Raw genomic sequence first — 21,537 nt, forward strand, 5'->3', positions numbered from 1 at the left:
TAGGTTTGCAAGGTATTCCTGGAATTCCCGCCCCTGGAAGGGGGGCCCATTGTCCGACTTGACCTCTTCGGGCAGCCCCATCGTTGCGAACACTCGGTCTAGAACCCTCTTGACATGAGGAAACGTATTTGACGCTATCACTTCAACGACAGAGAATTTCGAGAATGAATCGACCACGACCGGCATGTGCCGACCATCAGGAAAACTCCCAAAGTCCATGCTGAGATGCGTCCACGGCGTCTCACTTGCCTCCTCGGTGATTACTGGGGCTGGTGCCGGGTCCCCTCCGGTGATGGTGCAGGCGTGGCATTGTCGAACCATCTCATCTACTTTGGAGTCCATCGCCGGGAACCAGACCTTGTCGCGCAGCCTGGCTTTAGTCTTGGCCATTCCCTGGTGTCCTACGTGTGCCAGCGCAAGGATTCTTTTCTGTAGGCTTTCCGGGACCACAATGAGGCATCCCCTCAGAATGACTCCTTCCCCCACGCTGAGTTCGCTCCGGACATGCCACAGCTGTTGGCGAGCATGGCTGACCTCTTGTCGCAGGGTGCGGGCCCCATCCATGAAATGGGCCCACCCGTTGCTGTTCAGTGCCCTGCGAACGCGAGCGAGGGTGGGGTCCTCCCGAGTGGCTTGACCGATTTCCTCCAACGTCATGGCCTTGGGACACGCCCCTTGCGTCACCATGCTGACAAACGCTTCAGTGATGCAGGTATCCTCTGAAGAGGCGGATGGGGGGGCTGATTCCGGGTGACGGGACAGATAGTCCGCGGGGTTGTGGGCCCCGGGACGATAGACTTCCTTGAAATTGTGTGCCTGTAGCTGCACTGCCCACCGTTCGATCCTCGGCGGCGCCAGCCTCGACAGTCCGGCGAACAGCGGGAGCAGCGGCTTGTGGTCCGTTACGACGGTGAAGTCCTGTCCGCACAGGTACAGATGGAAGTGCTGGTATGCCCATTTGATGGCCAGCGCTTCTCTTTCGATCTGGGCATACCTCGTCTCGGTGTCGGTGAGAGCCTTGCTGGCATATGCAAAGGGCTTCCACACTTCGTGGCCATGTTCCTGCAGGAGGATGGCACAGAGGCCCACCGGGCTGGCATCCACGACCAGTTCCGTTCTCCTCCGGGGGTGGAAGTATGCCATGATCGTTTTGTCTAGGAGCCCCGCTTTGATATCTTGGAACGCCTTGTTGGCTGCAGGTGTCCACTCCCACTGGTGATCGTGGCGCGTGAGGGCGCGTAGCGGCTCTGACATGCCAGCAAGATTGGGGATGAACCGTCCGCAGTAGGTGGCCATCCCAAGAAAACTTCTCACTTCAGTGGGACTTTGAGGCGTGTGGGCGGCCCGGATGGCTTCAGCCTTCTTTGGGTCTACCAGGAGTCCTTCGCGAGTGAATGTGTACCCAAAGAAGTCCACGCTGTCTTGATAGAAGGAGCACTTGGCTTTGTGTAGCATCAGTCCACATTCTGCCAGCCTCTTGAGCGTGGCCCGAAGGTGGGAGTGATTTTCCTCAAGCGTGTTGGAGTATACCAGGATGTCATCGCTGAGGTTAATCACTCCTTGCAGCCCCGACAGGGTCTCACGGATCGCATTTTAGAAGACCTCCGCGGCTGACGAGACTCCGAAGCTGAGCCTTTTATATCTCCTGAGGCCAACATGAGTCGAAAAGGTGGTGATGTATCGGCTCTAGTTCCAACTGGTGGTAGCCGGCATTTAGGTCCAGCTTCGAGAACCATTTTGCCCCGTTGAGGTCCGCCACGATGTCATCCATCGTAGGGGTGATGTGCCGCTCCCTCTTCACCGCTGTATTGGGCAGCCGCATGTCAACACAGAGTCTGATGGCCCCCGGTTGTTTGGGCTTGGGTGCCACGACCAGCAGGGACACCCAGGGGGTGGGGCCGGAGACCTTTTCAATGACGTCAAGCTCTTCGAGCTTTCGCAGCTCCTCCTCCACTTGAGGACGTAGGTTGAACGGCACTCTCCGATGCCTGAGGGCTACCGGTCGTACCGACTGATCTATATGCAACTTGAATTTCTTGCCCTTGAGTTTCCCCAGGCCGGTGAAGAGTGTTGGGAAATCCTTGAGTATGTCATCTGCATGGGAGTCATGAACCTGGTTTGCAAAGAACACAAGACCTAAGTCCTCCGCCGTGTGACAGCTGAGCAGGGTCCCTTTCTTGCCTTCCGTGACATGGAACTGCGTCTCGGTCGAGTAACCCCCGCTGGCGATGGTAGCGCTGATGACGCCACGGAGGGGAAGAGGGTCCGTCCCTCCATATGTGTATATTCGCGCCTTGGATGGCGCCAAGGGGGGTCACGGTGACAGGCGGTCATACTGATCAGAGCCTATCACATTGACAGACGCCCCAGTGTCAATGAGGGCTTGTACTTCCGTGCCTCCTACTGAGACTGAGCACATGGGCGGCGACCTTCGCCTGGAGCCTGTCCGGCTGACGTAGGATACCACAAACACCTCGTCGTCTTCATCCTCATATATCGGGGGCCGCGACTGTGGCTGGCGTTCCAGGCCTGGCGTCGGGTCAGCCTGCGAGATCTGGCGAACTTGCTGTGGTCCGAACCTGGGTCTCGACGACGGCTGTCTGAAACGCCCCCCCCGGCACACTCTGGCATAGTGATTCATCCTTCCGCAGCGGGAGCTCGTTTTCCCTTTCGCCCCGCAGACGGCCGTTGCGGGGTGGTCTTCGCCGCAGTACGCACACGACCCTCCTGGTGCGGGTTTGGACGTCTGGCGAGGTGTAGCGGGACGCCTTTGAATAGCTTCCACCTTTTCTTCCTTGATGGGTGGGGTCTTGAACACCGATCCTGTGGCCACGGGTGTGTGTAGGGCTGCTTCCATCTCTTCCGCCCGGGCGTCCGATAACTCATGAGAGCGTGCAAGTACTAGGATTTCATCCAGCGAGATTCCTGGCTGTCGGAGGATCAGCTTCCGTAGGAGCTTGGAACGACAGCCTAAGATGATCTGATCCCTTATTTCCTCTCTTTGGTCTGTGAAGGGGCACGTGCTGGCCAGCCGGCGCAGCCGCGCGTAGAACATGTCAACCGATTCTGTGTCGGTCTGCCACACCCTCCGGAACTTAAATTTCTCGAAATCAGGGTTGAGCTGTGGTTCGAAATGTCTGTTTAGCGCAGCGACTGCTGCGTCGTACTCGTCATCGTTTCCTGTGTTGGGAAGCGTGTCGAACAAGTCATAAATCTCAGCCCCTCCATAATAGATGAGTAGGGATCGCTTTATTGTCCCATCGGTTTCACGAGTCCCTTTGAAATAATGATTTAATCTCCCTACCCATGCTTTCCATCTTGGCGCAATACAAAAGACAGTGGTCCTAGACCTTCGTTTTAAATCAATCAATAATTATGACTTAGTGCAAATATATTTGCAACATAAATTATATTTACAACATAAAAGAGTGCAACAGATCATAATCTGGATCACCATATATTTTATTTAGATCAATTGGTGAAAATCAGACAATATTCAATACGATATCAATTAAGAAGGGTTGCTCCAAAGGGAACGTGCAGAAGAGAAGGGTGCTCAAGAGTGAAGTGATAAGGAAAGGTATTTCAAAAGAAATGCAAAGAGAAGTTTAATATGTCAAAGCAAAAGGAGGACTGGTTATAAATCACCGTCCTTAGGTAGCCTGGCCACAAATCAATCACAGGGATGTTGTAATATCAATTTCAACTAGAAGTCCTTTCTAGGGTGGCACGTGGGGGTAGAACTCAGGGTCCAGGCTGAATTAACTGGGCGTCGACGTTTCGATCCGACTTGTAGCCATGAGGGCGAATAATTCCTCGTCCTTGCGGATCTTCATCAGGACATGGTGGGGTAACCTAAAAGCGGGTAGGGGGCCAGAGGTCAGGTCGTTGCACTGGAAGTTTAAACTAATCACATAATAGAGATTATATGTGTATTTGGAATGTCTCACCCATCATTTAATAATCAATGGTAGGAGCCGAGGTCCGTAATTCCATTAGTCAAAACCGGCAAGGTGGATATGCTTGTCCAACGTAATCTTGAAAAAAGGGAGGGTTTATAAATAAGGTAAGTATATGTGACAACCCCATGAAATTAGGTAAGTAATGATACTCAATTGAGAAACCTTTACCTTAGGGATAGAAATGGATTTAATTATCCCCAGTGGCGTCAATGTAATTCAATCATAAATGTGGTCCACATGAATTGGAATTCAATGCCAACTGAGGGGATCAAGCAAGATAAAATTCAAAAACAAAACTTGGCATCTAGCGTCTCCTCAAAATTCCCCAAAGGTTCATCTCACCGAGAGGAACCGCTCTAATTACGAGTACTTATTCCACATAGCAAAAACACACATACCCGGAAAGCTACGGTGTGCAAATGAAATAAGGACGAGTGATGTTTAACCTTACTGATGGGAATTGAAGTCAATATACTTAATGATATATTGCAAGAATTGGTAATTCAAACCCGACTAAAAAAGGGAGAGATTAGGATGGGGAGTAGTACTTACTAACGTCTAACAAGGCTTCGAGGTACTCCAAGGGTTAACCTGAAAAGCAACCGCGGTGTGGGTGACCACAGGTGCTGGTGGGTTGTTGCCGGCGCCTGGATTGGGCCCACCGGCTTGCGGTGCGCCTGCGCCTGCGGCGGGTACGGTGCTCATTGTGTGGCTTCTTCGTGTACTTTTTGTGGTTTTACCAATGCTTGTTTGTTCAGGGTAGCCCCTTCCCCCACTTGGTTTTGGGGCTTTGCCAATGCTTGTTTGTCCAGGCTATCCTCTGCCCCCACTTGGCTTCCTTTACAGGGTCACCCTTCCTCTTTCTTTAGGAGTTTTAGCCACAAATCCTACTTCTCCCCGTGTATTTTCACTTTTCAGGCAGACAGGAGAAGGACAGCCCTGCTGAGGCCCCCTCTAGGAGTTCGGCCGAGTTGGACGGGAGCCAGCGCGAGGCAGAGCAACCACGTGGACCCCAGAGCAGGGGAGGCAATCACCAGAGCAGGACGCTGATGGAGAGCAAGGCCAGCCACTCACCCCTCTCACAGCGCGCTGAAGCGCCGCCGGCTGAAAGTGCTCCCGATGATGAGGGATGTGCGTGGGCGGGCGCAGCGCTGCCGGGCAGATGATCCGCGGAGGGCAGCACGCGGGTGGGTTCCGTGATCCATGTCAGTGATAGGTAAGCAGCGGGAGCGTCAGCATCACGGGTGGGCTCCGCACGCTCCGGACGAACAGCAGGGCAGGCGGATACACGTGAGGGTGCGACCGGCCTCATCGCCAGTGTAGCGCGGCGGTGCCAGTGTCGCAGTTAAGGGGCGAAGCACCATAAAGGACACACGGACACCAGTTGTGCGCTCTGGGCCGGAAGACCCTGTGCGGTCCCACCCACGTTTATTTATCTCCTCGGGACGAGCCTGCCCGAGGGGTGAATGGATGCATGTCATAGCGCAACATTGTTTGAGAGAGTCCAGGTGGCTCTCTACAGGTGGGACGGGAGCGGCACCCACCCCCGGCTATAAACAGCCAACAACCCGGCCCAGCTACAAACAGCAACAGAGCCCTCACCACCCCAGTGCACGTCACATGGAGCTCTGGATCGGCCTCACGTTACGTGAACAGAGTGTGAGCAAACCTAGGCAGCGTGAGGGGAGGAGAGCAGTGCGCCCGAGCCGGCCGGAGCGGTGAACGTGCACATCGCCTGTCTGGGCGCATGCACAGCGCGTGAGGGGAGGAGTGAAGTGCAGTGGGCCCGAGCCGTGAACGTGCACATCGCCTGTCCGGGCGCGTGCACCGCTCCTGTCCCCCTTCCGAACAGAAACTGACAATAGGTCTCGCCATGGTGTGCAGCGCATGCGCTGCATCGCTAGGCGACACCTAAAAACAGCTGAGTCTAAGCGCCTTTTTAATTCTGAGTGGTCTGAATATTTTCCCCACTCCACGCCCTTCAAATCCTCAAGTTATTGTTCCCCAAAATAAACAAACACAGCTGCAGAGGTGTAACACACACCACTGCACCTCTTGCAGTGCACAGCATGCTCTCCTCAAGGGCCCTCATCTGCAGTCCCTCCCACAGGCATCAGACACTAGCCAGAGGTCAGAACCCTGCAGCATTAAAGCTGAAGCCCTCAATGTTACTGTTAGTGGTGGGATTCTTGGGGGCTCCCAGTCATATTTTGCATGAGGGCTGCAGCTTTTTGCATAATGCAGTGCACAATGTGTTCCCTCTGCTTTTCAAGTTCCCCCCTCTGACTGCTGTTTGCAGCTCCTTTCATACCCAATATCAAGTACATTCATTTTTAGCCTTGAGTCAACATACAACCTGGAGTTGTCATCAGCACAATAATTCTCACTGCCTTTGCGCTTTTTAAACTAAGTCATCCTGCAACCCTGGACCGCCTGAGAACGGGCAAGATGATGATCCTTCTACAAGTGCAGTGGCAAGCTAGAACATCCTGGGCCAAGCTTTGGTTACTGCCTTGGAGTCATGAATTTTTATAGGTGGTGCCCAGTCCCTTCATGGAATGAGTCAATCGCACCATTATTGCCTCGATCTATGGTACCAAACGTCTCTTTGAGGTGATTCAGGGCCTTTTTTAAAGCTAGTAGGGTGGTTAGTTCCTCAGGCCTATGTGGAAGGCATTTTAGGGTTAAAGCCTCAGTACTGTAAGCATGGTGCCTCCACCTTTCTTCTGGTTAAATCTGGCCTGGGTGATCAGATATAAATTCCCGTGAGCATATCTTTGAATCTTGCTACGCAATTTAGACTTAAAGTCACCCAACAAATAAGTGAAACACACCACTGCAAAGTCAAACAAAAGTAAGAACCAATTGAACCGCGAGACCAAACATGGCTAACAGAAGCAGGAATAGAACGCAAAGAGTGAGTGAATTACTCAATGTTTATGTTGCTCCTTCAACTACTATCACAAGGGGCACTCCTGGAGAAAGAAAGAAGAGAACATTTGCATGTGTAATAAGGGAATTACAACAAAACCGCATCTTAGAAGTAAATAAATGGTGGGAAAAAGCGACATTGGAAAAATACATCGAGTTTAAGAGGGTACCGAGAGGACTCAGAATTTTAATCATGCCCACCTTAAACGACTTGGATGTGGATTTGATAAAACAATGGCAATTGGATACAAATGAATGCTCCTTCAAGCTTATGAGAACTTTAATATTGCACGCAGAAAGGAAACTGGAAAAATTAACAGCCATAATTAAAGACCTAGAACAGGATCTAGACCAATATCCTACAACTGAGGAAAATAAAGAACAAATAGAAATCATGGAAAAGAAAATCAATAAACATGAAGCGGATGTGGAAAAAAGAAAAGCGAACAAATTCAACAGAGACAGACTTGACTATGCAAGTCTGCGCATATACACGTTCGCTAGGAAGTATGACATGTATAGGAACAGGGCAGTGATGGATCAACGTGCGGGATACGAAACATCAGAAACAGTGGACAGCTCTGACCTAAGCTCTGCAGACGAATAGTCAAGTGCAACAAACCTGTATTTGTTCGGGGGAATGCGCTTGGTGCAGATGATAACGCGACAAAGAGGGAGAAGAAGAGGGAAAACATGGGGAAGAGGAAAAACCAAACCACAACCAGAAGGAGCAAAAGACGAAGCAAAAACAAAGAAAGAAAAAGCAAAATTGAAAAAAAGCCTCTCCATAAAACAACTTAATAATTAACATCTCTAATAAAATACTAAGTGATGCTCAAGTTCAACAGCTCAATAAAGGATTAACCTTTTGTCCCAATAAAGACATCAACATACCTAATGTACGTATTGACCTCTACAAATTTTTCTGAAAAGTCAAACTCAAAAAGTACTTTGCAGAAAAGACACAGAGACCAAATCGTCCAATAGCTGACAATCAGGACATATCTCTTATAAATCAGAAAGATCTACCGACATTGAGAGCACAGACACTTTTGGAGGAAGGGGAAGAACCTGCAATTGGGGGACGTGAACAGCCCTTGGCATCAGACAAAGAACTTTGTCACAGAATGGGGATAAACACAAACAGAGGGGGCGTTGGTGGATTAAAGAAACAATCTACATTTTGCCCACAACTCCCGCCGGGGAATAAAATCGACTTATTTAATTAAATTATGGTGGAAGAAATCAACAAAATATTAATGAACAAGTCCACAAAAAAGAACAACAACAACAAAAAATCATGGAATTTAACGGCAGGAGAGTACAAAGCACTTAAAGAACTAAAAGAAGAGCCCAAGATCATCATCAAAGCCTCCGACAAAGGTGGAAACATCGTGGTCCAGAACATGAGTGACTATATAGCTGAAGCAAATAGACAGTTGGGGAATGAAGACCACTATGAAAAACTTGTGGAGAACCCAATAGAGCTCTGGACCAAAGAATACCACTTTATGTTACTAGAATGGAAAGAGAATGGTTTAATTGATTTCGAGGAATATATGTACTTGAAGACAGATCACCCCATAATTGCAACAATCTACTTTCTACCGAAAGTTCACAAATCAATCAATAACCCACTGGGAAGACCGATAGTAAGTTCTATTGGATCACTATTGGAATCAACATCCAGATTTATTGATATCTTTTTAATGAACTATGTCACATTCCTACCTTCATACCTGAGGGATACAGTGGATTTTCTTAACAGAATTCAAAAAAATTGAATGGAAAGATGGTCCCATAATGGCTACAATAGATATTTCATCTCCATATACATCAATTCGCCATACTGATAGAATAGCAGCTGTCAGACAGTTCCTACAAACTAGATCAATAAGTCACTTGGAACACTCAGAAATGCTGATAGAGATGCTGACCTACTGTTTACACCATAATATCTTCCTCTTTAAAGGCAACCTCTTCAGGCAGAGACAGGGAACTGCAATGGGGACATCTTTTGTGCCCACTTATGCCAACCTGTTGGCGGCAGTATGGGAAACTGAGGTTCTGAAAAGACAAAAACAATCAAATATAAAAATGTGGACCTGATTCATCTACGATCTCTTCGTCATATGAGAAGGAGATCGTGTTGATCTACAGAACTTCATCAACTTACTCAACAAGAATGAATACAATCTAACTTTCACGTCGACAATCAGTGAATCAAACATCATCTTTTAGACGTGGAAGTCTTCATCAGAGAACATAGGGTATGCACCAGAATGCATAGAAAACCCACCTCATGCAACAGTATTCTGCATGCGAATAGTGGGCATCCACAAAACCTGAAATGGAGCATACCCTATGGTGAGATGCTACGAGTGAAAAGGAACTGCTCAGAAGTATCTGATTTGAACTCCGATATATAGATGAAATGAGCTGCCGCTTCTTAGAGAGGGGCTACCCATTGGGAGTCATTGACACTGCAAGATCCAGTGTAAAATTGAAAACAAGAGCTAACCTTTTGACACCACCAAGAGAAACTCATGAGGAACATGACCAAGAGGATACAACATCTTGACTCATCATGGACTTTAACAACCAAAGTGGAGAGATCAAACGGATCATTCGTAGAAACTGGAAAATTCTAATGCTGGATGAAACTCTAAAAAGAACATTGACGCCATACCCTAGTATCACCGATAGGAAAACAGCTTCCTTGCCGGATATTTTGACGCAAAGTCACCTGGAACTAAAAGAACCAAAAACATCATCATGGCTCAACACTCTGGGGTTTTGGAAGTGCTCTAAATGTAAAGCCTGCGAGCATGGCCAAAAGCCAACGACCTTCCAACTTCAGAATGGGAGAACAGAAAGCATCCTTGACCACATTACGTGTCAATCAAAGTAGGTGGTCTACAGATTAGTATGCCCCTGTAAAAAATATTACATAGGAAGCACAATAAATAAACTAAAACTAAGAATCCTACAACATTTACGTGCGAACAAGGATTTTAGTTATCCCATGGCAAAGCACTTCCATGAATTTCATTCAAGTGACTGCAAACAACATAAATATTCAGGGATAAAAATTGTAAAACCGATAGAAAGAGGCGGAGACAGAACCTTGAAATTACGGAGAACAGAATCCTGACTCTTTCCTTGCAATCGGCACTGAACATCCACATGGACATAATCTGGATACAGAACTTCACGTTCATTTGTAAATAGTAAAATCTCAGAAAAGGACAATTGCCGGGTTGATTCACCCTTGCACACTTATACATATCTTCTCACATTTTCTTCTATCTTCATTAGATTTTCTATACTTCTCTCGTCATCATACACTCTTCCATCTTCTCACCCATTTCTCACTAATATGTTTTTCATCTATCAAATTACTAACCAGAGTTGAATCACTCGCTGGAACTGGAAATCTTATGAGCATGAACAGAATATAGATACACAATAGTTTCCTATAAAGCTAACTTTACATACTCCCATCCTTCTTTCAAATGACAGTAATTGTTATTACACTTAACAAGAACTGAGGAACTCATATAAAATGCATTTAAATGTAAGGCTACATTAACAAAGTGATAATTGGTCTTTAATTCAACTTGTACTTTACATTGAATAGGCTCCGTTGAGTAGTTTAATGGAACCATCTGACCAATATACAATTGGATAAAAAGCCTATTACATTAAAATGACATGTAGTCCATGAATTCCCATGAGCACGTAGGTACAATTCATGTAATCAAGAAATGATGAAGCAGGTGTACTGAATAGGTATGGAGATTGTGAAATAGAACAGCAATGGAACATAAGTGACTCTGATAAGATTGATTTTCCATTATGAAATATGAAGGTCAACTCTGTGTTTTAATTGTACATATGTGACCTCTACTCTTGCACTTGCACTTTTTGTAAATGTATGTACTTTACAAATAATGTTAAAATGGCCGATAGAATTACCCATGTCTGTTCGATAGGACTAGCAGTCTAGTTGTTCAATGTTAGTAAAAAGCAACAAGGGGTTAAGCACTGAGCACTTTAAAAATACAGTCTAGACGCGAAGGATTCTATAGTCCAGTAGAAGGCTATTGGAAGCCGAAACGCGTAGACCGTCCTGTTTTGTTCGTATCTTTGCACTATGGTGTGGTAACGCGTTAGGACTTTGGCTGCCATAACCTGCAATACTGACCTGCCGTGAGGTGAACGGCCACTGCAGCGGGATCGATTTGGCCCTTTTTTCGTGAATAATTCTGCCGTGAGGGGAACGGCCAACGCGAACTTCATCCCCCAGCATTCTCGGCTAGCGCGCCTGCTGGTGACGGCGCCTGGGAGCGCCGGAACACTACATAGTCCTCCAGGTGCCCCCGCAGCGCGGGACGCGTTAGGACTTTGGCTGCCATAACCTGCAATACTGACCTGCCGTGAGGTGAACGGCCACTGCAGCGGGATCGATTTGGCCCTTTTTTCGTGAATAATTCTGCCGTGAGGGGAACGGCCAACGCGAACTTCATCCCCCAGCATTCCCGGCTAGCGCGCCTGCTGGTGACGGCGCCTGGGAGCGCCGGAACACTACATAGGCCTCCAGGTGCCCCGCAGCGCGGGCAGCGCCCGGGTCAAGGAACGGGCCCGTCCTTGCCCGTCATAGACCGGAAGAGGCTGGGCTGGGCCACCCCTCTTTACCGTACTTATTGGGTCAGTTGTGTCTTTTATGGTTCCCATGTTTAGTATTTAATTCTTTTATTGTAACCATTCAGTCTAAAGCTGTTCACATAGTCTCTTATTTTATTTATATATTTTTTGTGTTGCCTGTCATTTAGCAAATATCTCAAAGGCGAGTCTGCTTTAAGTGACTGTTGTTTTAAATATGGGGAAACATTGTAAATCTGCCACTGCTCGACCAATGACTAGGCAACTTGCCAACTCGAATCCATCACTCCCGAGCCTTACAGCTATTGATAAAATGCTGCAGAAAACCATTGGGGTGGTAGCTACGGCAATTGAAAATACCGAAAGGCGGTTGTCAATTACTCCCGCAATTCCATCTGCCCCCCCTCTGGATAATGGTTCGGCAGATTCTTTTAATCAAACTGAAGCAGAAGCCTTGTCTTTTATGTTGCCCTCTTTTTCACATTTACCATGTGCTCAGACTACACCAGGTGAGACGGTGCAAGTGGTAGTTGGTCCGCTTTCATCTTCTCTGGTATCCACAGTGGTACCCATGAGGCGGGTGAAGGTTAAGAAAAGAAAGAAAGCCAAAAAAGTGGTTAAAAACCCCGCTCACTCTGATTTTATTTCTAATTCTACGGATACTGTTTGCCATCCACCAACCTTAAGTCCCCCGGTGTGGGTTACCAATACATTAATGGATTTACAGTCCCATATAGACCAGACCCTAAATGCCTTTCTAAAAACACTGTCGGCTAAGATCGACAGATTAGTAACTTTGATTAACACCAAAGGTGCTGGAAATAAACAGACAAATCCTGTTTATAAAGATCAGGGTAGATTGGAGGGTCAGGGAACATTACTTACGACTAGTAAATCCACTCCACAGGTTCCCACTGTTTCTCTTCAATCTACTTTACCTGCCCTTGTCCAACCGCCTTTGGTGATACCAACGGTATCTCCATTGGTGGATGGTCCTTCTACTTCTTCTATCACCTCTCGAGTTGCTATCGGTGTAGCCCCTTGCGAACAACCTCTTAGTATTATGGCTTGTGCTACTCGGAATCTGGGAGTGGGCATGCCGCCTCCTAAGTCAGTTGGAAATACAGGCACAATAGGCTTAGCTAAATCTCCTCCCTTCCCGCAGCTTCCTCCCGAGGCCTCACCCTATGTGGTGGTGCTTACGGGAGTCCCTCCATTATTAAGTGATAGGGGGGAAACATACCAGGAGTTAAAAAACAAAGTTATTCACTGGTTATCTAAATTTAGACCACTGAATGGAGTAGGTCGGGGGGAGATTCTTTTTGTACGTAGAGTCTGTTGGCTGGGGAGCAGAACCAAAGACATATGTGGGGATTGTGTCTTAATTAATTTCAGGGACCCGAGAGTTGTTGGCCATATATTGGATTTTGGAGGGAAGACTAAAAAAGGCTCTATTGACACCTGTCACTTGGGGTATTTTTATGCGTACCCTAGAGTTCCAAGCCCTAGGGAACTACCCTATTTTCATCAAGCTACTCACCAATTTCACTATAATATTCCGACCACCAACCCCTTTGATGTATTGAGCTCTGTAGATTGACCATCATCTTTGAGGAACATCCAAGGTGGGCATACGCATGGGGATGGGGGACAGGCTAAGGCTGGCTGTGGTACGGAGGTGGCTCTCCATAATACAGCTTACGGAACTGGGACAGGCGTAACTTCTGTCCCTCTATCCCCGCAAAGTAACAGTTTCACTCAAGGGCCACTGGAGTCTGGTCTCTCAGACCGATTGGCCTCCCCCCGTCCTGCTGACCATGACGTTCAAGTGGATTTTCCACCTCAAGTAGCTTTACGCAGACCTCTGGTAGGGTCATGGAATGTGGCTGGCTTGGGGTTTAAACTTTCTAATCCTGAGTGGGGAGAGTTAATGGACAAATACGATATTTGTCTATTTCAAGAAACATGGCTACGGTCTCCTCCGGTGAGGGTGGGCTATGCGTCTTTTTCTGTTCCAGCGGCTCAAGGAGTCAGGGGTAGACCCTCCGGGGGTTTGGCTGTATGGGTTGCCACTCATTTAGGTTGCACAGTTAAAACTATTGACTCTCTGTGCCCTGATATTCTATGTCTTCTACTTACTTTTCCCGCAGGATATTCGCTGGTAGTACTGAATGTCTACCTGCGCCCTTACCCTCTACAGTTGGGTCTAACGACTTTGGGTGCCCTAGATGCTATTTTACATTCTCTCCCCCCTCTGTCTCATAAAATAATAGGGGCTGATCTTAATTGCCACTTTGAACCCCTTCTCGGGATCCCCCCCGTAACGCTTGACGAGGATGACATTTTTTAAATTCCTGATTGTACTATGTACCAAGCAAAACGTTTATCGCCTCTGGCCCTTGAAATTAACAAGATAGTTATCTTCCATCGTTTAAGGGCCTGTAATGGCAGACTTTCTCCCGATGTCCCGGGTTCCTACACTTTTAATAGACCCGGGAAATGTTCAACAATCGATTATATCCTGGTGAATGTTGAATTTTGGGGCCACTTGGGAGCTTTCTCTGTCATACCTAGGGTTGACAGTGACCACAATCTATTGTCATTAGAATTATTATCTAAAATTGGTGGTGGTAAAGTTCCTGGGGGTATAGTTATACCTAACAGCGAGAATCTGGTTTTAGCCGCAGGTGGTAGACGCATCAGGTGGGCAAGGTTTGTGACTGAGGAGGCGAAGCTGGCAGATTTATACCACAGCGTCTCCTGTTTTTTGGGGGAAGTCTCCCACCTTTTGGGTCCCAATGGTGATATTCTACAGCATTATTTTTTGGACCTGCAGGATATCCATACAAAATTTCTCGGCTGTTTGGCTGGCTATTTTCATAACCCCTCAACACAGAGGCCGAGGCCCGTAATGAAGGACCACTGGTATAATAAAACTTGTAGGTTGGCCAAAGTCTGCCTTAATTACGGAGGTAAAAGAGGGTACACAGTCAAGCATTAGAGCTGCGAGGGCGCACTATAAAAATTTGCTAGAACTGGCAAAGTCTGAGTGGGAGTACTCAAGGTGGATGAGTATGAAGCAAGCTCTAGAGGCTCGCGATTTCAGGGCATTCTGGAATCTCGTACGAGCAGGTTCGGCAGAAAATCTGTCCGCCACTATTCCTAACCTTAGCGAGGAAGTCTGGCTTGAGCATTTCAAGCCTCTCTACTCGCTTAGTAATGCCAATGGCATACTAGATTTAGTAATCCAGCCAATTGATATGCCTGGGGCTTATCGGGCACAAGAGGAGTTGGAGAGCCGACTTTTTACCTTTTCGGAAATTGAGATGGCCCTTAGTACCCTATCTGTGGGGAAAGCCCCGGGCCTTGATAAGATCCCAGGTGATCTTTACCGGAGCGAAATAAAGATCTGGGCCACTTACATTCGGGCCTATTTTAATGCTATTTTGCAGGGCCTTGAGATTCCCTATACATGGTTAGGTGCTGAAATTATACCCATCCATAAAAAATCTTCCCCTTTGGACCCGGCAAATTATCGCCCCATAAGCCTAATCGACGTTTTACAGAAACTGTTTGCCCGTGTGCTTTTAATACGACTGCAGACTTGGATGGAGGAAAACCAAATCTTAACATCCCTTCAAGCGGGCTTTCGAGCAAAAACTTCGACCATTGACCAACTGTTCAGGCTGCAGCTGGTCTAGTGGAAGACAGTTACTATGGGTGCTGGTAATTTGTATTTGATCTTCGTGGACCTTCGGTCCGCATTTGATATGGTCCAAAGGGAGAAATTATGGGCAATATTAATAGAGATGGGTGCCCCCCCTTATCTTTGCCACTTGTTTAAACGTATGCATGAAGGTACTTATGCAAGGGTGAGATATGGGAGATGTGGGGAAATCTCGGCCCCATTTCCGGTAGAAAAGGGTGTGAGGCAGGGATGTGTTTTGGCCCTAACTCTATTTTCCCTTTTTATTAATGGGCTGATTGAGCACTTATTGTGTGCTACTAATCTGGATTCCCCAATGTTAGCGGGGCGTAAGATACCTGCCCTAATGTTCGCGGATGACACGCTTTTATTGTCAAAATCATCTATGGGCATCCAGCGTTCCTTAGAGACATTTTGCTCCTTTTGCAAAATAAGGGGTCTGGAATTGAATTTATCTAAAACCAAATTGATAGTTTTTAGCCCCAGTCCAGCCAATTGTCCCCATCCCAAGATGGAAGGTATAGAGTTGGATCGTGTATCCACGTTCGATTATCTTGGGGTAACTCTTAATGATAAAATGAATTGGGGATCTCACATGGTGAAGGCAAATTTGAAGTTAACACAAACTGTGGGGGGCATACTGAAGGTTTTTAATAATACATCTTCTAAACTCCTGGGTCCCCCCATGGAAATTTACAAATCCCAAGCCAGAGGGAGTGCACTCTACGGCGCTGAGCTGTGGGGCCATTGTAGTATTGCACCCCTCACTTTAACTGAAAATTCCTTTATCAGGAGACTCCTGAAATTACCTAGGAGTACCCCCCTAATTCCCTTGAGATGGGATATAGGCCTAGTCCCGTTTGAAGAGATCGCCTTGAACCGCCCACTCCTTTATTGGAGACGACTCTGGTCTACACCCGAGCTCGCGAGTTATAGGCAGGATCTTGGTGATCTCTTATCAAGAGGGAACCAGGGGAAAATTCCATGGCTGGTATATGTTAAGAATCTTTGCTATTCTATAGGGAAGGGAGAGTTGTGGTCGACTCCAGAAGAATCTTGCAGTTTATTAACCAAGAAATCATTGACTGTGGTGCTACAACAGTATCGAAAGGGAATTCTATTAAATTCTTCTCTGGGTAGGCTCACTAATACCTTTATGGATGTTAAGACCGGTCCTCATTTTGAAGTTTTCTTGGATGTTATTCAGCCCCCATTGGCCAAGAAACTTTACATCCAGTTTAGACACGGCTCGTTACCACTGAGGGCTCTCACCCATAGGTGGTCTAACGCGCCTTGCCTTACGAGCTTTTGCCCAGAATGTCCGGATACCTGTGAGTCAGAGTTGCATGTTGTCCTTTTTTGTCCTCTTTACATCAAGGCAAGATCAAAATGGATTATTCAACTCTGTAAATCCAGGGGTCTTAGGGACTATCAGGAGGTGTTCAGAATTCTTAAATATGACACTACACCCATGATAGTCTTTGCAACGGCTAGATTTCTTCTTTCTATGTGGTTTTCTAGGTGTAAAAAACTACAAAACAAGAGGTAATATCCCACTCCTAAGGTGGATTCTAGTACTGTAGTGAAATCATGTCTAGAGACGAGGTTATTTAGGGACGTGACATTGTTTATTTCTTCCCCTATCTATCATGTTCTTAATCACGTTTTTTTTAACACTAATCTATTGTAATTAAGGTGTCTATGTTGGATTGTACTTATGTACTGTACATTCCTATTAATTTTTATTGTAAATAGCTATTTATGTCTTTTTATGGTATTATACCGAAATAAAAGCTTTTTGACTGACTGACTGACTGGTGTGGTAATAGATAACTTTTGGAATAATTACCTCCGTTGTGGTGCTGTGTCTTTCGCTGTGCAAGAGAACTGTACAAGGAACGCGAAGGAGTCCCAGATATATATATATATATATATATATATAGATATAGATATAGATAGATATATATATATATATATATATATATATATATATCTTAGCGCTTCTTCTGCTTTTGAAGATTTATTCATGCACGTTCTTACAATTTAATTCCTAAATCACTTTCAAAACCAGCCTTAATGTTTTATTTGCTTCCATAATCCTTTCAGATTTAAAGTCCTTCAAGTCCCTCAAACTGATAGTCATTAATAATGACTCTGTTGGAAGGGGTCTTTCTTACACTGTTTCTTCAAAATAAGTCTATGCGCATCATTTATATAGACTTTATTTAATTTAATTCTGCATATTTTTCTCCTCCAGAATTTATTAGGATGCACTGTTCGTCCAATCCTGATTGGTGGATGCCTTCAGAAGAACAGATAAACAAGGTGTTTAGTGATGCTGTGGGACATGCTCGTCAAGGACGTGCAGTAGGAACATTCCTTCATAACGGCAACTCATACTATGACAGTATCGACCACCACGATTTTCATGACAGCCTCTTCAATCGGTGTTCACAAGATGGATCCGAGGATTGATTATTTAAAATGGAAACCTGTTCACAGGAAATTTTCATGCACCTGGTCATCTAGTGTCTCTCAAGTTAACTGTTACAAGCCCAAAGCACAGTTGAGTTCAGATGTATTAATTCATTGCACAAAACCACATATTACCAAGTCTACTGCTGCAAATATTAACCTCTTACTTTGTGCACCTATAGATTTATGGGTAAATGATTATTGCACTCATTTTGCATATTCATGCATTATAATGAATAGTAAAATAGTGAACAAACCCATTCACAATTTGCCATAACAGTCTTAGTTCCACAGAACGTGAACATATGCAACATTGTATTTTAAACAAGCAAACATTAAGTTTAAAGATTTTTATTTCTTATGTTTGCTTTATTACAATAAATAATGCATTGGAGAACGCATGTAGGCCCTTGGTGATATCGAATACCTCTTTTCATGTTATTTTAGTTTCATAAATATATTTAGATTTGACATTTTTATAGACCTTTCTGAAATATTTTATAATTACAATACAGATAATTTACATGAACTAGACCATAAAAAACTATCAACATCATGTATAGTATTCAGTGTAAATATTCAGTTGCTCTGGCTGTTGACTGTTGGAATTTGTTTAAAAATATGTTGAAAATAAGACTTCACATATGCAGCCTTGGTAACACATTTGAATATAAAACCTCATGCAGCTGGGTTGGATTCATGTTTATACAATGGAAAATATATTCAGCAGCATTCAAAATAGCTACTTTTGACAGAATATTGGTCATCTATGGTGGAGGAATAATGACACCGCAGGCAAGCAAAGAACTCACTTCTACTGTGGAACATGTTGCATTGCACATACTCATGGCAGTCTTTCGTAAATTGTTACATTATATCATATGAGTAGGTTAGTTTCATTGCACAACTAAATATTTAGTACTACAAACATCTGATAATATACTGTTGAAAGAATAGTACTAAATGGTATTTTTCAAAACAAAGCAATCAGCGGCGGTTCCTGCATTATGGCAGAGGAGCGTTACACCCCCCCCCACCCACCCCCCCCAACAGATGCAAACATGAAACATGAAAAATAAAATTATAATAAAACTATTTTATTATTGCTTTATTTTTCTTCACGAGCTGAGTCTTAGGGGCGGGTCCATCATGACGACAGCACTGAAGGAAGCTTGGAGGAGTAATGGTGGACACTGCTGTATGTGTGCATGTCGGCTGTCTTAGGACAGCCACACCGACATGCGCACTGAGATCTCTAAAACCCAAGATGTGTTGCAGGGTAGAGAACAGGCACAGGCTCCCAGTCCCTGTGGGAGCCCAAAAACAGCCCGCTCAGACCAATCCCGGCACTTGCCTCATGCTGGGTAATAGTACTACCAAAAGATATGAAAATCAAATAGAAGGAGCACCAAAGCTATACATCAATCAAATATTGTAGTCCAAAAATAATGCAATCCAGATGAAAAAAGTTCCAGTTCACTTCTTTAATTTAAAGTATTTCACGTATAACGTGCTTCAACAAGAAATGTCAATAACTCAGCATAGTCTGTTGATTTATGGATTAAATTTCTTTATTGAAATTTTTAAATCGTATACAAAACATTCATGCAGGTTTAGCCATCATATCATTTAACATTGCTAAATCCGTGACCCGAAAAGGACAATCTAGGTCCGACAGTGCTGGAAGGGGTCCATGCCAATGAGGAGGAACCTTGCATATACCATGAATAACTAAAGGAACCCAAAACAACACAAAGACCCCTAAATCCTACCCTTTCCCATTCCCACCCCCCACCCGTGCTCCAAGTCCACCACCTAAGCTATCTAGACTATGCCTGTCCTCCAGCTCTATGTCATCTGTTGCACATCAGAGAGGCTCAGTAAGTGGAGATATCGGGGGCAAGTGATTTCCCGAAATTCAGAAGCCAAGATGGATAGAAAGGGTTGCCAGAGTTCGACATATTTGGATCCTTCTCCCGCCATTGTCAGTGTTAGCTTCTCCATACCAAGTACATGCCACAGACGGTGTAGCCAGCCTGTGAAGGTTGGGATGTGGGCGGTACGCCAGTGTATGAGTATGTTTTGCATTGCTGTGCCCAGCGCAATCGCTATCTGGCGGCCTCTGCGGGAGCGCAATGGATAAGTCAGAGGATTTGGAAGGCCTAAAAGGACATATGAGGGAAGTCGTGGGATTTCTGTATCAAAATGTTTATTTACTTCGTCCACTACTTGTTTCCAATAGGATTGGAGGTGGACGCACTCCCACAGTAGGTGTACCAATGTGCCTACCTGTTCACAGCCCTGCCAACAAGTTGCTTCTCTAGTGTGGTCCATGGCATGGATATGTTCAGGGGAATAATACCAGTATGTTACTACCTTTGTAAGGGTTTCGGTGAGTCCCATGTGATAAGCCGAGTGACGTGCTCTATAATATATGCCTTCCCACTCTTTATGATTGAGTGTCCTACCTAGTTCCCTCTTCCAGGCGCGCCCAGCCGGAGCTGTAAGTGTGAGCAAATCTGGCCTGTAGCATCTTGTATAAGTCGGAAATAAGCTTTTTTGTCTGTTTTGCGTGTAATAAGCCAGTGCTCGTAGGGAAGAAGGTGTCTATCAGCCATGGGACGGACCTGATCACTGAGCGCCCAGTGTCGCGCTTGCAGATTTCGAAGTCTCTCCTCCTCGGGCATCTCATACTCTTGTTTATACTCTTGTTTAAATTGGGAGAAAAAGATTACTCCCTCCGAGGTGTACATATGATAAAGTAAGCGGCACCCAGAAGGTCGCCACCACGCAAAAGCTGCCGTGTCCATACCTGGGGCGAAATCAGGGTTGTCCATCAATGGAGTGAGTGGAGACGGGAAAGTTGGGAATTCATGCTTGATGTTGGTCTGATTCCATATCTCCACTGGGACCTGCGTGATATACGAAGCATATAAGTTCAGGGGTCTGTGTTGTTTGCGGAGGAATGAGATTTCCTGCAAGGGTCTGGCAGCTACCGCTTGATCTTGGAATAACCAGTGTTTCTCTGACTCCCACCGACTCCACTGAACCAGCAAACGTAATTGTGCGGCCTGGAAATAGAGCTGCAGATCAGGAAGTCCGAGAACCCCTCCCTCTGGGGGGAGCGTTGTCAGCCCCTGTTTTAGGCATGGCTTCCGACCATTCCATATGAACTGGGCAAGTTGTGATTGCGTTTGCTTAATCCAGCCCGAAGGTGGCCTGAGAGGAATGGTATGAAACAGATAAAGGATCTGCGGGAGAATGGTCATCTTAACTGCGGCAACTTTACCTAGCAGCGATAGAGGGTAATGTTTCCAGCGTCCCAGTTCCCGCTGGATTTTCTGCCGCAGCAGGGTGTAATTAATAGTAGCCGTGTTGGGGAGAGAGGAGGCCAATCGAATCCCCAAATATGGGATCGCGTCTTCCGCCCATTGAATGGGGAATAAGCTTTGCAAGTATTCCCGGGTGGGCCGTTCCAGAGACAAACGCGTCACGTGGGTTAGATAACGAAATCAGAACATCATCAGCGTAAAGACTGATCGTGTGGACGTAGCCACCAAATCTATTCCCCGTGACCGACGGGTTGAGTTGCATCCTTTGGGCCAGAGGTTCCATGTAAAGAGCGAAAAGGAGGGGCGACAAAGGGCACCCCTGTCTTGTGCCTCTCTCAATAGTGAACCGGGGAGATGTGTGTCCATTGACCCGTCCTCCGGAGAATCTCCTGCATCCTCTGTGTTTATCTAGTCTCGTGCAATTTATGAGCAAGAAGACGCCCGCACCTCTCCCCCGTGTAATAAG

General features: G+C 46.0%; 1 protein-coding gene across 2 annotated transcripts in view; it reads left to right on the plus strand.

Annotated features, from left to right (window-relative positions):
- BEND4 (BEN domain containing 4) overlaps window positions 1–18,259 on the plus strand; it is a 434,119-nt gene extending 415,860 nt beyond the window's left edge. Inside the window, exon 5 of one of the 2 annotated variants that reach the window (XM_085642172.1) lies at window positions 17,522–18,259. In XM_085642172.1, coding sequence (XP_085498298.1) covers window positions 17,522–17,739 — 218 coding nt within the window. In that variant the 3' untranslated portion in view covers window positions 17,740–18,259. The remainder of the gene's footprint in view (window positions 1–17,521) is intronic. The other variant, XM_085642173.1, reaches the window with a different exon arrangement.
- The last annotated feature ends 3,278 nt before the right edge of the window (window positions 18,260–21,537 follow it).

This window comes from Triturus cristatus, chromosome 2_2 (genome assembly GCF_964204655.1).
Source record: "Triturus cristatus chromosome 2_2, aTriCri1.1, whole genome shotgun sequence".
Taxonomy (NCBI): Eukaryota; Metazoa; Chordata; class Amphibia; order Caudata; family Salamandridae; genus Triturus; species Triturus cristatus.